Source organism: Budorcas taxicolor, chromosome 5 (genome assembly GCF_023091745.1).
Source record: "Budorcas taxicolor isolate Tak-1 chromosome 5, Takin1.1, whole genome shotgun sequence".
NCBI lineage: Eukaryota > Metazoa > Chordata > Mammalia > Artiodactyla > Bovidae > Budorcas > Budorcas taxicolor.
Window position 1 is genome coordinate 109,167,259 of NC_068914.1, and position 17,720 is coordinate 109,184,978.

General features: G+C 37.6%; 1 protein-coding gene across 1 annotated transcript; it reads left to right on the forward strand.

Moving 5' to 3' along the window:
- The first annotated feature begins 1,463 nt into the window (after positions 1-1,463).
- On the forward strand, positions 1,464-15,290 carry SPIC (Spi-C transcription factor). Its single transcript, XM_052640592.1, has 5 exons — positions 1,464-1,511; positions 5,216-5,309; positions 6,924-7,036; positions 8,549-8,657; positions 14,863-15,290. The coding sequence occupies exons 1-5, from the start codon at positions 1,464-1,466 to the stop codon at positions 15,288-15,290; spliced, it is 792 nt and encodes a 263-aa protein (XP_052496552.1).
- Positions 15,291-17,720: the final 2,430 nt, after the last annotated feature.

Consider the following 17,720-nt stretch of genomic DNA (forward strand, 5'->3'; position numbering starts at 1 on the left):
AAAAATGCAGTTTTCCACCTGAAATTTGACACCATATGATTTAGACTCTATCACATCTGTTACTTATAATTTTCTAAAATAATATCAGTTGCCAACAAGGACAATGAATTTTTGCAAAAGATAATCTGTTGATTAGGGATCCTCTCTGTAGAGTTCTTGTTACTCAGCTCAGTCCTAGAGAGAAGGGAAACACTGATGATCACCTTTAAAAAGATGCTCTATGTGTACATTGGTTACAAATATCTTAAGAAAGAATACTTAGATAAGAATGCTTTGAAAATAGAATATAATAGGAGTTCCTAAACTGGGTTCTGTTGGCCTGACTAGGAGAACTTGCCTGAAAATGTGCTGATGACATTGTCCTGAAGAAATAGCTGATCATAACTTTCCTTAGATTCTCAAGGAATAGGAGCCTTAACCCCTAGAATGCTAAAAGAATGTATCTCTTTTTTTTTAAGTTGCTGGAAGCATTTTCATACTTTACCTTTACAAAAGACTCAAAACTGCATTTCTACTTTTCATCTATAGTATAGAATCATGCCCCCCAAACATCATGTGCTCATTGGTTTCACTCAACTCTTCTTCAGGGTCCATTTATTTACATCTTGCAAAATAAAACTTTGGAGACACCTGTTGGGGAAAATGTGGGCTTAGAATATTAACTTGTTCTCTTTTCCCTTTATTTCAAATACATACCAAGCCTGTGCTGCTATGAGATTCTTCAGGGTGCTATGGAGACTGCCATCAATACTGAGAACCCTGATCCAATGGGACCTATGCAGTTGAGAGCATCTGCATGAAGTCATTTGGGCCCAAATCTGGACCCAGAATAGCCCATCTCTCACTAGCAATTGGACTTTAGGGGGAAAAAATCATAAAATGTGTTTGAGCCTTGGTTTAGAGATTTCATCTGTGAAATGGAGCAGAGTAGTAACTACTATCACATGTGATTTTTAGATTCTTTTGAACACTTTTATATTACTACTATTTTGGGCGGGGGTGGGGGGACTTGATGTGTGTATTTGATCCAGACCCACCCTCCTTTCTTGCTACCTTTCCCTCTTGGCCCCCCGACTCATTTTACCTCAGCCCCACTGCCATTCTTTTTCGTGCCTCAAATAAACCAAACTCATTTCCACTTGAGATTCCTGGCATCTGCTGTTTCTTCTGATGAGAGGTGCTTCACAGCTTTTCTGCTTTTCTTTTGCTCACTCTTTCTTATCCTTGGATTTCAGCTCATACACATTCCCTTAGAATTTTTTTGACCATTCACCATGACCGTATACATTTACTATGACCTTTCTCTTATTGTTTTCTTAGTACTCATCATTAATAACATTTTTCTAGTTTGCTTTTTAAAAAATTCATTTTTTCTCATCAGAACTTGTTGAGGGTTGTGATCCCTGGACTCAGGACAGTATCCATCAGAGGAAAGAGCTCATTGATATGTATTTGTTGACTAAATGAACCAAAGAAAATCAAAAGTTCGAAAAGGGCGTAGACTGGCGATGGTACAGATTAAAAACTCATCAGTGTTAGCAATTTGGTTTTATACAGTTGTTACTTATAACATCTACATTTCACAAGAGGGGATGTGTGTTTATATTTGCATAATAAAACTCGGCAAAAAAACGTAATTGGTCTAGAACAATAGTCCCATATCAAAGGTGAGCTCAGATTCCAATTATGCAAAATAGAAAATCTCTCTTCCCCACCCACAAGGTTTACAAAAAATTCTTAGGTGGTTTTCCCCCTGGCTAACTGTGACATCTATTAAAACGACAGAAGGTTAGTTACTTGAGAGTGTTGCAGACCTGTGCTTCAGAGGGGAAAGTTGTTTCCACCTGGAGCACTTGTAAACGTTGGATTGGCTTCTGATGGACAGGTAAGATAAAATGGGTAAATGGGCAGAGGGGTGGGCTGGGAAGGAAGCATTATAGGCGGATGGAGTCCCCCGTAATTTCCATCAGAGCCATCAAAACCATCCCAAATAAACCTTCAAGCTAAACAAGAGAGCTGGACTTGCTCTCTAAGTGCACCAGCCTCAAACATGTCCACAAGCTTCTGTTTTGGAATTGTTACTTTATCCAGGTGTGGAGGGAAGTCTATAGCATGGATTCAATTGCCTCCTCTTAAAGGAGTGGTGGTAAATAAGGTGGAATGAGGAGCCTGAGTGCCAGGGCCAGGGCCTGTGCCTTTAAGATCTCTAAGTCGAGGAGGTGTGTATGTGTAGGGCAGGGGGCAGTCATTGAATGACTTTATCAAGAAAATGATTTGAAAGGAAAGACCAGAGTGAAGGCTGTTAATAGTTCAGGCAAGAAAAGCAACACAGGCTCCAGAATCAGGGAAGAAATATAAGAAGAATACTTTTTTTAAGAAAGAAATATGAAGAAGTGTTGTACAGATCAGAGGTGCCCAGTCGGGTTGTGTGGGCCCATGGGCCGGGTAGGGTGGGGGTTCATGTGTTTGTTCTAATGGTTTTGGCCCATAGTATACAAATATTCTGTGCCACTTCAAAATAATAGCCCATGGTGTCTACTGGCCATATCATGAAAGAGAAATAATGAAGGCACTGTATCTTTTAAAAAAAATCCCCTTTTGTAGCACTTCCTTAAAAACAGCTACTTAATGCAACTCTGTCAGTGAGCTCCTGACAGTTCTGTCCTAACGATTCTGATATTAATGAAAGAACTTGGTAAAGGGCTGAAGTGTCTTCCTGGTAAGTGGTTTCGTTTATGCTTTTCAAAAGTCCTTGAAGTAACTATTAATTTTCTTTTTTTGACCTGATGAGTGTTTTTCATTGACTGCCTATTCTGGTACAAGACATATTAATTGATTGAAGTGATCGATAATGTTTTCAAGCTTTTTTTCTTCCATTTGGGTTTGCTATTTTAAAGAGTCATGATTGTTTGGGGGGATATTTTAGTCAAAGGGAGTAGTTTCATACAAGTATTTAATTCGAAGTACAGCACTCACCTAGGTAGGTATTTCCTTTGGAGTCATAATTAATTGAAAGTTATTGATATGGCCTTTAAAAAATACCAGTACTGGTAATATCCATTAGAAATCATAGTTCAGATTATTTATGGATTTTCTTTTTTTGTTGTTTTTGCTAAATTTTTCAACATCTTCCACATTGAGAAGCTGTAGTTTTTTCCAACCTTATTGAGATATAATTGGTGTATAACACTGTAAGGTGTACAATATGACGATTTGACACACGTACAAACTGGGAAAGGATTACCACCATAAGATTAGTTAACACATTCATCACCTCCCATAGTTACCTTTCTTAAATGGCTTTTCTTCTCATGTTAGTTGCTCAGTAGTGTCCTGCTCCTTGCAACCCCACGGACTATAGCCCACCAGGCTTCTCAGTCCATGGAATTCTCCAGGCAAGAGTGCTGGAGTGTGTTGCCAATCTCCTTTCCAGGGGATCTTGACCAACCCAGGAATTGAAACTGGGTCTCCTGAATTGGCAGGCGGATTCTTATGGCTGAGCTCTTTTAAATGACTTAGTGATTTCAAAGAGCAGAACAGAATTTTGGTGTTTGACATATTATATTGATATGTTATGGATATGTTTAGTGATAGTATTAGATTGTATCATCTTATGCAAGGTTAAATATTAAAGAGAAAGCTCATTGTGTTTGGAGGATAAATTCTAAAAACTTGTATAAACAGTGTGGTTTGGTGTGCTAAATGAAATGGTAAGCAATGTAGATCCACCACCCGCTCTTATGTGGATTTGTTTGGTTTTTGTAGTGTATTAGAACAGAAAGTTTTAAAGCATTTAATGTGGGTCAGTATGATAACTATTTAAAACCAAACTTACTTACAGAGATAAGAACGTAGATGTAAAATTATAGACCAGGATTCTTAACGTAGGATTTTTAAAAAGTCTACAGGTGGGTTTCATAGAGTACATTTTATTTGTAAGGTAAATTCACATTTTATGAGAGAAAAAGCCTGTCTTTCACCAGATTTTCAGAAGTCTATACGATACCAGAAGGTTAAAAAGCAAAATCACTGTTATAAATGGACAGCCTGGCTAAGGTTAAAAAGATTTTCATTTCCAGAACTTTTTAATACTTCCAGGAATTTTTAAATACTTGACATACTTAAATATACTCAAATTATTTCTGTATTCTCATATGTTAAGTGGTTTGCGTGGTTAACTGTTTAGCTATTTCATTTTTTTAATCTCTTTTTCTAACTGAAGTATATTTACTTTACAGTGTGTTAGTTTCAAGTGTAAAGCAAAGTGATTCAGCAATACATATTTAGCTATTTTAACATTTAAGAAATTTGGAGGATTTCCCTGGTGATCCAGTGGTTAATGCAGGGGGCCGGAGTTCAACCCCTGGTCAGGGAGCTAGATCCCACATGCTGCAACTAAGACCCAGTGCAGCCAAATAAATAATAAATAGATATTTTTTACAAGAAATTTTGTAATGATAGAAAAGCGAACATAAATCTTCATAGGAAATTTTTGTAGAAAGGAAATTTGTACTCATCAAAATTCAGATGGTACTTTCGATTTATATAAGGTATAGGCAGAAAATAGTTTAAGTAGTCTTTTTTAATTCAGAGGCAAATTAAATAGAAACACTAATTTTGTTTTTTACATATTAATTTTTTTCAGAATTTTCAATTTTTTAATGAAGCATGGTAAGTTGACATTTAAAAATCTTCTTTATTTTTCCTCATTAGATTAATAAGGATATGAGATGGTTGCAAAACTGTTTAATTTTAGGTCTTAGAGACATGCTTTTGAAATTAAGAACATTTCATTTTTTAAATAATGAGCCAGATTCTGTTTGATAAACATACTTCCTCGATCCCTTTTTCTAAATCAGTCTTCTGCTATATAACTAACTCCTTGCTAAAAATTTATAGAATGAGCACTGGTTTTAGATACTATATTGCAGAGCAGTGGATCTCAACCAGGCTTGATGTTGTCCTCCAGGGCATATTTGGCTATGTTTAAGATATTTTTGGTTGTCACCAGTGGGATTGACACTGGTATCTAGTGGGTAGAGACCAGGGATGCTGTTTTGCACCCAACAATGCACAGGACAACCCCCTACAAAAGAGACAGTCAACTAAAAATGCTAATAGGCTGTGCTGTGGTTGAGAAGCCCTCCTTTACATCAGCAAAATTAAGTTCAACTGGTAATTTCTTAACTCCAGAGTTCTGCCATTGTTCTAATAGGCTTGTGCTGAACAAGACAAGCTGGGTCAAGCATTTGAAGATGCCTTTGAAGTACTGAGGCAGCATTCAACTGGAGACTTTCAGTACTCCTCAGGTAAAGATGTCCGTCTCCTTCTGTTTGTACATCAAATGGCTTGTTGGTCACATAACACACACATGAGAATAATGACCTGAACAGAAAAGATCTTTTTTACCCAGCGCATCTAGGATCAGTTCTAAAGGCAGAAATCAAACAGGATTATCCACCTTAAACAATTTTTGTTAGGTTTTGTATATTACTGAAACATAACTGATTTATAATATTAATTTCAGGTGTACAACATTGTGATTCACTCCATTATAAGTCATTCTAAGATAATAGCTACAATTCTCTGTGCTGTACAATATATCTTGGTTGCTTATCTTTCTCATACATTGTAGTATGTTTATGCCATACCACTGAATTGTCCTTCCCACCTTCCCCGTCCCTCTACATAGCCACAAGTTTGTTTTCTATGTCCTAGAATATCTTTCTGTTTTGTTTGTATTATTTTTTAGATTCTTCATATAAGTGATATCATCTAGCACTTGTCTTTGTCTGGCTAATCTCACTAAGCATAATGTTCTCTAGATATATACTTGTTGCAAATTGCAGAATTTCATTGTTTATGATTTAGTAATGTTCCGCTGTATGTATATATGACATCCATTTGTCTGTTGATGGACACTTAGGTTGTTTCCCTGTCTTTACTATTGTAAATAGTGCTGCTGTGAACATTGGAATGCATGCATCTTTTTGAATTTAGAGTTTTCATTTTCTTCAGATATATATCTAGGAGTGGAATTGCTGAATCTTATGCTAGTTATTTTTTTGAGAATCCTCTATACTGTTTTTCATAGGGGCTGTACAGATTTGCATTCCCACTAACAGTGTACAAGTGTTCCTTTTTTCCCCACATTCTCTCCAGAATTTATTGTTTGTAGACTTTTTGATGATGGTTCTTTTGACCTGTGTGAGATGATATCTTGTTGTTTTGGTTTGCTTTTCTCTAATAATTAGCAATGTTGAGAATCTTTCCATGTGCCTGTTGGCCATCTCTATGTGTTCTTTGGTGAAATGTCAGTTCAGGTCTTCTGCCCATTTTTTGATCTTTTTTTATATTGAGCTCTTTATATATTTTGGAAAGTGACCTATTGTGAGTCACATCATTTGCAAATGTTTTCTCACATTCTGTAGGTTGTCTTTGTTTTGTCGATGGTTTCCTTTGCTGTACAAAATTTTTTCAGTTTAATTAGATCCCATTTGTTAGTGTGTGAGCATGCTAAGTCTCTTCAGTTGTGTCCAACTCTCTGAGACTCTATGGACTGTTGCCCACCAGTCTCCTCTGTCCATGGGATTCTCCAGTCAAGAATATTAGAGTAGGTTGCCTTGCCCTCCTTCAGGGGATCTTCCCAACCCAGGGATGGAACCCCCATCTCTTATGACTCCTGCAATTGCAGGTGGGTTCTTTACCACTAGAACAATCTGGGAAGCCCCCCCCCCCCATTTGTTTGTTTTTTGCTTTTATTTCTTTTACATTAGGAGACAGATCTGCCTATTCTCTATGCTAAATAAATGTAGTGTCTCACATATAAAAATGCCATGATCAATCACATAAGCATTTATCATCGTATACACACACAAATAAAAATTTGACCTTGTCAGTTTCTTTCTCTGTTTTTAAATTAGATTACAAAAATTACCTGGCTTTTATCAACCACCGTTCTCATATCAGAGGAAATTCCAACAGCTATGGTGTGCAGCCTGCAGAGGAACCCATCTATAATTGGAGAACAGTCATAGTGAGTACTTTTACCAGGAGACTGTCATCCCTCAGTAACAAGCAAATTTCCTATTTACACCAGCCTTCTCTTAGTGTATGCTAGCTGAAACTGACTGAAAATTCTCACTTGGGGCCACTTGTGGTGCGAATTTGTCAGGCAAATTTGTCATCAATGCTGTCAAGAAGAAAACTCCCCTTTATCATTGTTCTTCATCTGACTTCAGACAGGTCTGAATGATTCTATAAAGAGGAGGTATTTTAGGGTTCTCATGTCAATGCTTCTCCTCAGTCCATCCAGAAAACTGCAGAAAAGCTATGGTTCCCCTAAAAACATTCCCTGTACTGGCTTTACCTACAATCTTGTATTAGCCTGCTTTGTTTCTCATACCAAGCTCAGAGCTAGCTATGTATATTGGACCAATTCATTTCTATTTTAGCACCTTCTGCAAATGGAAGTGTCCCTACCATGTCTTCCTTCCGTGTATTTGTTTTGCATTGTTTTATTTTTTTTTAAATTATTTTTATTTATTTTTTTGGCCACGTCATGGCATGTGGGATCTCATTTCCCCAACCAGGGACTGAGTCCATGCCCCCTGCTATGAAAGTGTAGAGTTCTAACCACTTGACTGCCATGGAATTCTCGGCATTGTTTTCTTGATGTACCCATTTTATCAAACAGTCTTAATATAGTACAGTATAAATATAAAGTAGCCTTCATTTTTTTTCAGTCATTATCTTCAACCATGCTATGTCAAATGTCCTTTTTCTGTCCCTGTAAATTGTACTGTCAGGGTCTCTCCAACAAGACATTTCTTTTAAGAGGAAGTTTTGGTTTTACTTTAACCTCTCTCACCTCCCCTTAGGGTTACCAGGTAAGTTATAGGATGCCTAATATTTTTAGTTGCTAGGGCAACGCTACTTCCTCTTTAGATTCTACCCGCAGCATGCACTGCACAGCCTCTTGTGGTTGGGAACTCGTCCCCTGCTGTATAGGGATGGCTCAAGTCTAGCCCCTTCTTCCCTGTCTTTTTGCCATATGTAATGGTAGAAGCTCAGACTGTTTCCTCCTGCCTCGTCTCTTGGCTCTGCCCTCCTGCAACTGCCACCTGTCTCGCCTTGTCTCGCCTTGTCTCGCCTTGTCTAGATGGGCTTCCAGTTCAGGAATGGAAGTTTGTCTTCCCTTTTTGCTGGCATCTCCATTTCTACTAGTGATTCTTTTGAATCTTTCTTACTGGTCATTTTTAGGGAAAGGAGGAAAGTAACCCACTCTCCTTTATCAGAAAGAAGGGAGAATTCAGAATGTCTCTCAATTCTGAGGATACATAGAATTCCTCGGTATCCTCTGTCCCTTGGCACTCTCTGTATATGGGTTTGATGCTGGCTCTGCCCTGGGAGACAGCCACTGAAGGCAGTGCTTTTCAGAATTTGAGAGCTGTTGAACATTCTTTTTGCCCTCAGATTTTGACTTTGGCCACCAGTTGGTGGCTGCACAGAAAGTCCCATTTAACATCTTGATACATTATTTGTATAGAACAGTGCTGCGGACCTCTATTTTGAAGGAAATATTCATCAATCTCTGGAGAACGTCCCCGAAAACCAGCTGGTACAACCTGTTATTCTCCAGCAAAAGGGAGGGAAAGGTATGTGGATACATCACCCCTTGCAAAAGAACCAAGTCTTTATCAAAGCAGCTTTTAGGGGATTTCATATCTGAGTTTGGAAATTGCTTGCAAAATGTTCTTTTCTCACAACTGAGAATAACTTAACTCTGACAGACAAAAGACTCCAAGCTGTTTATTTTGAATGAGCTTTCCTTTTGCTTCATGGAGATGTTGTAAAGGTGCAAAGTGTCATTCCCTCAAATAAATCTGTGTTCAAGTATAGGGTGTAAGGGGATTTCCCTGGTGGTTCAGTTCTTAAGACTGTACTGTCAATGCAGGGCTCACGTGTTTGATCCCTGAGCAAGTAACTAAGATCCTGCATGCCATCCAGTGAGACCTAAAAAAAACAGAATAGGATGTAAAATACGGAGAACAAGTTACTGGTTACCAGCAGGGGGAGCGGATATATAAAGGTAGGGAATTAAGAGGTTATTATATATAAAGTAAGATACAAGGTACATTCTACAACACAGAGAATAAAGCCAATATTTTATAATAGCTTTAATTGGCATATAGCCTTTAAAAATTGTTAATCATTATATTGTACACCTATAACTTATATAATATTGTACATCTTCTATGCTGCTACTGCTGCTGCTATGTCGCTTCAGTCATGTCCGACTCTGTGCGACCCCATAGACGGCAGCCCACCAGGCTCCCCTGTCCCTGCGATTCTCCAGGCAAGAACACTGGAGTGGGTTGCCATTTCCTTCTCCAATGCATGAAAGTGAAAAGTGAAATTGAAGTCACTGAGTCGTGTCCAATTCTCAGTGACTCCATGGACTGCAGCCCATCAGGCTCCTCCGTCCATGGGATATTCCAGGCATCTTCTATACTTCAATTAAAAAAAAAGAATAAGGTATATAAATTTTAGGTATAGAAGGGGGAAGTTTTCCATAAATTGTCTTAGCAATCTTATTCCAGTAGTGAAGCCCTAGAGACAGAAATCATCTTCTCTATTAAGTTTTCCACAGAAAACAAGTTCCATATTAACAACTTTATTTCATAAATTTGAAATCCTGATTTCATAAATTGAAGGTGATCTCATCTAACAGGTAAGCAAAAAGTGTTAAAGCAGGATAATAACTTGTGTCAGCCAAGATGTGGGCCACACACACTCACATGCATTTTTTCTTTCATGTGCATTATTAAAGGGGGTATAAACTGGTACAGTTTTGTAAAGCAATTTAGCAATACCTCCCCAAATTTTAAATGTTTATATCTTTCGACTCTTAGTGACTCTATGACTCAGTGGTTGAGTGTGAACTCTGGGTTAATTATGTGAGCCTGGCCAAGTCATTTAACCTTCTGTACCATAGTATTCGCATTCAAAAAATAAAGAAAAGCAAATAATAATAACTGTACACACACTGTAAGATTGCTGTAAAAATTAAGTTAGAAAACCCACATAAATCACTGTGCTTATAGTCTAGTACTATGGCTATTTCCTCAAATACCTTAGATGCATATGTGTGTATAAATATGTATTAGGATGTTCCTTGCAAAGTTGTTTGTGATAGTATACACCTACTAAATACAAAGACATGTAAGATGCATCACAACTTTATACTGCAATTTAAAAAATGATATCATAGCTGAAATTATTTTGTTTTTTAAATTTATATTTTTTATTGAGGTGTAGTTGATTTATAATATTATATTAGTTTCAGGTTTATAACATACTGATTCAAAATTTTTATAGATTATACTCCATTTAAAATTATTATAAAATATTGGCTGTATTCCTTGTACTGCATAATATATCCTTGTAACTTATTTCATACATAGAAGTTTGCACCTGTTGATTCTCTATCCTAATCTTGCTCTTCCCTCCTTCCCTCTCCCCACTGGTAACCACTAGTTTATCCTCTATATCTTTGAATCTGTTTCTGTTTTGCTATATTTGTTAATTTTTAAACTTAAAAAATTTTTTTAGATTCCTCATATAAGTGATAACATACAGTATTTATTTTTCTCTGTCTGACTTTTAATTTTATCGTAATACCCTCTAGGTCCATCTACTTTGTTGCAAATGGCAAAATTTTATTTTATTTTTTTTTGTGGATGAGTTATATTCAGATGTATGTGTATATACATCTTCTTTATCCATTCATCTGTTTATTCACACTTAGGTTATATCCATATCTTGGCTATTATAAATAATGCTGCTATGAACATTGGGATGTATGTATCTTCAAATTAGTGTTTTCATTTTCTTTGGATATACACCCAAGAGTGGGATTGCTGGGTCATATGGTGGTTCTTTTTTTTTGCCACTCCATATGGCACGTGGGATCTTAGTTCCCCAACAAGGGATGGAACCTGAGCCCCCTGCATTGGAAGCACAGAGTCTTAACCACTGGACCGGCAGGGAAATCACTGGTAGTTCTTTTTTAAGCTTTTTGAAGAATCTCCACACTGCTTTTCACATGGCTCTACCAATTTGCATTCCCACCAACAGTGCATAAGTGCTTTTTTTTCTCTATATTCTTGCCAACACTTGTTATTTGTAGTCTTTTAAAAAAATTATTGTTTGCTTATTTGGCTGTGCCAGGTCCTAGTTGCAGCATGTGGGGTCTAGTTCCCTGACCAGGGATCACACCTGGGCCCCGTACATTGGGAGCGCAAAGTCTTAGCCTCTATGTCAGTCATAGAGTCTTAGCCTCTGAACCACCAGGGAAGTCCCGTTTATCTTTTTGTTGATAGCCATTCTGATAGGGTGAGATGACATTCATTGCGATTCTGATTTGCATTTCTCTAATCAGTATCAATGTTGAGTATAAGAAGATTTTTATGTTCCTGTTGGGGCCATTTGTATGTCTTTGGAAAAATGTCTCTTCAGGTCTTCTGCCCATTTTCTTAATGGGATTGTTTATTTTTTGATATGGAGTTGCTTGAGCTATTTACATATTTTGGCTATTAACCATTTATTCATATCATTTGCAAATATTTTCTCCCATTCAGTAGATTATTTTTTTGTTTTGTTGATTGTTTCCTTTGCGGTACAAAAGCATTTGAGTTTAATTAGGTCTCATTTGTTTATTTTTGTTCTTGTTTTCTTGGCCTTAGGAGATAGATAAAAATAAATATTGCTACACTTTTTGTCAAAGAGCATTCTTCCTATGTTTTCTTCTAGGGGTTTAATGGTTTCTGGTCTTACATTTAAGCCTTTAGTCCATTTTGAGTTTATTTTTATAAATCTGTGAGAAAATGTTCTAAAAGTGAAATCGCTCAGTCATGTCCGACTCTTTGTGACCCCATGGACGGTAGCCCACCAGGCTCCTCCGTCCATGGGATTCTCCAGGCAAGAATACTGGAGTGGGTTGCCATTTTATTCTTTTACATGTTCATACTTAAAATTATTTTAAATGAATATTTTTTGAGATAACTAGTTTTGTTCCTATAAAACAGTATACTGTATCCTAGAATTATAAAATCTAACTATGCAGTAATACTCTAATCCAGAAAGGAATAATGCATGATATCACAGAAGCAAAGCAAATCTCCTGAACATTACTATTAAATATTGAATAATGGCAGTAATTTAATATTAGGACAGTAATGCTTCTACCTCTGTCACCTATTCTTTTTTTTTTTTTTAACAAACCAACTAAGTCCAGAGTATGATGCCTATATCTTTTCACTGATGTTTTGGGCTGTGGATCTTTGCAATTAGGGAAAATACAATTTACTATTTTCTGTTTTTAGAGTTGTCATCCACCTGAAGTTGTGATACATTTTAAACAATGAAATTTCAAAATACTTCAAGAACTCATTATTGGGACACTGAGTGACTTCGCTTTCTTTCTTTCTATAGTTCCTTTTGGAGAAGGAAATGGCAACCCACTCCAGTGTCTAGTGGAGAATCCCATGGACAGAGGAGCCTGGTGGGGCTGCAGTCTATGGGGTTGCAAACAGTCAGAGATGACTAAGCAACTCACACACACACACACACACACACACACACACAAATAGAACATATATAATTATTAAAATGCAAAAGGGCATACTTTAAGTATTGAAGAAGAATGAGCTCTGAATACCATTTTGGTTTGGGTTTTAATCCTTTGTAGTTCCATAATTCAAGAGTAATAATGCTCATGAAAATTTCAGATGATTCAGAAGTATGTGAAGAATGAGCGAAAAAATGTTTTCTTCCCATGCTATCCCCCAGACGTAACTGTTGTCAACACTTTAGCATTTCCTTCATCTATAGCTAGTCTCTATATTGGAGAAGGCGATGGCACCCCACTCCAGTACTCTTGCCTGGAAAACCCCATGGACGGGGGAGCCTGGTAGGCTGCAGTCCATGGGGTCGCTAAGAGTCGGGCACGACTTGAGCAACTTCACTTTCACTTTTCACTTTCATGTATTGGAGAAGGAAACGGCAACCCACTCCAGTATTCTTGCCTGGAGAATCCCAGGGGCGGGGGAGCCTGGTGGGAGCTGCTGTCTATGGGGTTGCACAAAGTCGGACACGACTGAAGCGACTTAGCAGCAGCAGTCTCTATATGGTTCGATGATTTATTTAAGATATATTAGACACTGGAAAAAGTACAAAATACTATATCAATTTTCACTTTCAAAGGATAAAGTATTAGTTGCTTGGCTGTGTCTGACTCTTTGCAACCCCATAGACTGTAGCCTAGCAGGTTCCTCTGTCCGTGGGAGTTTTCAGGCAAGAATCCTGGAGTGTGTTGCCATGCCGTTCTCCAATATGCATATGATTATATATGCAAAAAATAAATTATTTTCTAAAGATATGCAGACTAGATTGGAGTTTTTACTTTCAGCTTGTGCTTTTGTTTGAATTTTTTATCATATACCTTTATTTTCAAAACATAAAAGTTCAAACATCTTTTTTTTCAAAATCAAAAACAAACTTTAAAAGATGAGGATCCATTATAATTGATTTGACCATTGGATAAGAGCCAGAGAGCTTGTTTAAGTCTGTGACTTTAATTCATAATGTGTTTTTTGGTAAGTCCCTTTCATTTCTCAATTCATAAACTCAAGATAATATAACACAAAAGATAATCTTTGAGGCTTTTGGATGAATAATGACTGATGTATGAGTCTTACACCCCAGAGACTGTTTAAAGCAGTTTGGGAATCCACTCTTCTACTTTCTCAAGGGGAAAATGGAATTAGGCCATGGAAATTTTAGCTACTGACAGATCTGGTGGACCATGATGTTTATAGGCCAATTCAGAAGTCATAAAACGGGTTGTCACATTTGTTCTCTAATCGTCCAAACAAGCAAAACTCACAGCAAATCTTCCCAAAGTTTCCTTTCTAGTTACTCTGAAATATAAAGGGCTGTGTTCCTAAAGAGATTAGAAGCTGGCAGTATCATTTTATTTCACAGCAATGAAAAACATCACAATGCTCATTGTCATTTCTCATTAATAATGTCAGAATGTCATGAAGATATTTTGGCATTTCAACTTTGCTTTTTTTCTTTTTTTTTTTCAAGTAATTATGCAGAACCACAGTTAGCATTTTTACATAAGTCTATTACTGATTTCACTTGTATTTGCACAACATTTTACAGAATGCATTCACCTTCTTTACCATATTTGACTTAACTTACTTGAATAAAGCTGCTTCAAATGAGTTGCCTTTTGGAAATGTCTTTTGAGACTTCTCCTTTAAACAGAACAACTATTTGTCTGTGTCGGGTGTTAGTTGCTCTGTGGCATGTGGGATCTTAGTTCCCTGACCAGGGATCGAACCCACATCCCCTGCTTTTGAAAGCCAGATTCTTAACCACCAGACCACAGAGGAAGTCCTGAAACTTCTCTTTAGAACCACTAAACTTTGTAGGACATTTTGCTCAGTCTTGTTCTGTAGACAGTTTAACATAAAACTAGAAGTCAAGATTTAACTGTAAAGAAAGACCACATGACAGATGAGAGACTAGGGTAAAGAGGCTCCATGCTTCCCTTTTCCAGTGAAGGACTACAAGATTTGGGACAACTTCCCCAACAAAGAAAGTTTCATCTGGAACTGCAATAGGCCAAGTCCCATAAAATGATACCATAAATACGTTCTAAGAGGGTGAATAGGAGGAAAACCAGTCCCAATGGAACTTTCAATTCTGTATTCATTCAACAAATCCTTCCTGAGAAGGTGCTCTGTGTAGAGCCATGGTGAAGTATGACGTTGTTTTCCTCTGTTTTAGGCAGGAAGAAGCTCCGACTGTTTGAATACCTTCATGAATCCCTATGTAATCCAGAGATGGCATCTTGTATTCAGTGGATAGATCAAACCAAAGGAATCTTTCAGTTTGTATCAAAAAACAAAGAAAAACTTGCCCAACTCTGGGGAAAAAGAAAAGGCAACCGGAAGACCATGACTTACCAGAAAATGGCCAGAGCACTGAGGAATTATGGAAGAACTGGGGAAATCATCAAAATCCGGAGAAAGCTAACTTACCAGTTCAGTGAGGCCATTCTCCAAAGACTGTCTGCACCTTACTTCTTGGAAAAAGAGATCTTCTATTCACAGTATGTTCAACCTGATCAAGGATATCTGAGTTTAAATAACTGGAATGCAAATTATAATTATACATATGCCAATTACCATGAGCTAAGTCACCCTGATTGCTAAATATACTCTTACATTTCATAATTTTCTGACATCAGAAGTCCCTAACAAGTTTTAGGATTTTTCTCTAAAAGCAAATACTGAAAAAAAAAAAACAAACCACTTCATGATTGCTATCTTTTATGACATAGCATATAATCTATACTAACTTGGGGAGAAATTTTGCCAGCTCTTTAGAATGATTATCCCATTTGAAAGTATAGACTAAATGTCCTTCCTCTTATTAGTAACTATGCAATTATTTCTTTCTAGATTAATAATACCAGTGGAGACCATTTGATTTGCATATTGGTTAAACCTTATTTTCTTGTCATACACTCAGACAAAAAAAAAAAAAAAAAAAGAATCACTTTAGCATATGTCCAATAGCTTTAGCAACAGAACAAAAACTGATTGCCTGTGATGGTGTTCCTGCTAAATTATATTCAGGGCTTTAAAAATTTCAGTGGCTAAAACTAAAACTAGTATATGATCCAGCAATTCCACTCCTGGATATATATCCAAAGAAAATGAAAACACTAATTCAAAAAGATACAAATTTTTTTTTTTTGGCTGCACTGTGTGGCTTGTCAGATATCAGTTTCCCAACCAGGCCTTTGCAGTGACAATGCCAAATCCTAACCGCTAGACTACCAGGGAACTCCCATAGTGACATTATTTACAATAGCCAATATAATGGAAGCAACCCTCTAGCCAACAAGTGAATAAAAAAGATGTGGTATACACACACACACACACACACACACACAGAATATTACTTGGCCAAAAAAGTGAAATCTTGCCATTTGCAACATGGATGAACCTACAGGATATTAAGCTTACTGCAATAAGTCAGACAGAGAAAGACAAATACTATATGTTATCATTTATATGTAGAATCTAAAAATTGAAACAAATGAAAATAATGAAATAAAAGCAGACTTAAAGATATAGAGAACAAACTAGTTCTAAGATATAGAGAACAGTAGGGGGAGGGCTGGGGGGAGGGGAGCAAGATAGGCATAGAGGATTAAGAGGTACAGACTACTGAATATCAAACACAAAAGATAGAAGAATGTAATGTACAGCACAGGGAAGGTAGCCAACATTTTAATAGCTTTGAATAAAGTATAACCTAGAAAAATATTGAATCCCTATGTAGTACATCTGAAACTAATGTAAATCGACTATATTTCTATAAAATAAATAAAGATTTAAAAAATAAAAACTTCATTGGCTATCCTCTGCACCTCGGACCTCATGGTCTGTAATCCTTCGGCACTAAAGAAATGATGGTCTAAGGAAAATGTCACCTACGAACTCCAAAGCTTACATTTACCACAAATCATTTCCTTGCTTTTCTCTCTTGCTTTGGGTAGATCCAGGAGCTAAAGTTTCTTGCTCTCCTGCCACTCAACCACAGGGAGGTGCTCTTGCACCATTAGTTCTCCAGCCCAACCCTGGATCATGATCTTTCCTTGAACTAGTCCGGCTAAAGGAGGCTGAAACAGTTGAAGCCAGAGGGTGGGGGGAAGGCTTTAATAAAAGATGGAAGCTTGCAAATAATAAACCCAGGAGCGGAGCCAGAATGTGGGCAGTCTTGCATGGAACCTGTCCCATAAGAAACTCCCAGAATAAACTCTGTTTTTCACTTGCTGCTTGGCAGGTTTTTTAAGTCACTTCAGTTGTGTCCGACTCTTTGTGACCCTATGGACTGTAGACTGCTAGGCTCCTCTGTCCATGGGATTCTCCAGGCAAGAATACTGGGGTGGGTTGCCATGCCCTCCTCCAGGGATCTTCCCAGGTTCTTTACCACTCCCGCCACCTGGAAAGCCATCTGTATTACCATGAAGCAAGAGAGCATCCTACAGTAAATGGACCATCTTCAGTCTGGGCCAAAAAGGCCTGGCCAGCAGGTCAAGAGCTCCTGGGAGCCTGCTGTGTTAGATTGGCAACACTACTGTGACCATATAGTGGCTGGTACTCTGCACTGTGTCTGGCATTCCCAGTTTCCCCTTTTCCTTTGTGCCCTCCCGGTGCCCTTTCTTCCTCAGAGAAAGAACATGGTAGATCCCAGGTGACTAAATGGAGGCCAACTCAATATTGGCCATACCCACATGTAGTCTAGGTTTGTTATAGACAATTTTCTGTCTTCCCAAAATTCATGTTGAAACAATCCCCAATGTGATGGTCTTTAGGGGTAGGGTTTTGCAGAGGTGCTTAGGTCATGAAGGAAATCTCTAATGAATGGGTTTAGTGCCCTCATAAAAGAGATGACAGAGAGTTCCCTTTCTGCTTCCACCCTGAGAGGATACTAGGGTGAACCAGGAGGCAAGCCCTCAGTAGACACTAAATCTGCCAGCACCTTGATGTTGGACTTCCCAGCTTCCCAAACTGTGAGAAATAAAGTCCTGTTGTTTATAAGCCACCCAGTTTATAGTATTCTGTTACAGC

Coding starts and splice junctions, on each gene's coding strand:
- SPIC (XM_052640592.1), top strand. CDS start 1,464: ATGAACCAAAGAAAATCAAAAGTTCGAAAAGGGCGTAGACTGGCGATG. Junction 1,512..5,215: donor AAGGGCGTAGACTGGCGATG/GTACAGATTAAA, acceptor TTGTTCTAATAG/GCTTGTGCTGAACAAGACAA. Junction 7,037..8,548: donor ATAATTGGAGAACAGTCATA/GTGAGTACTTTT, acceptor TTATTTGTATAG/AACAGTGCTGCGGACCTCTA.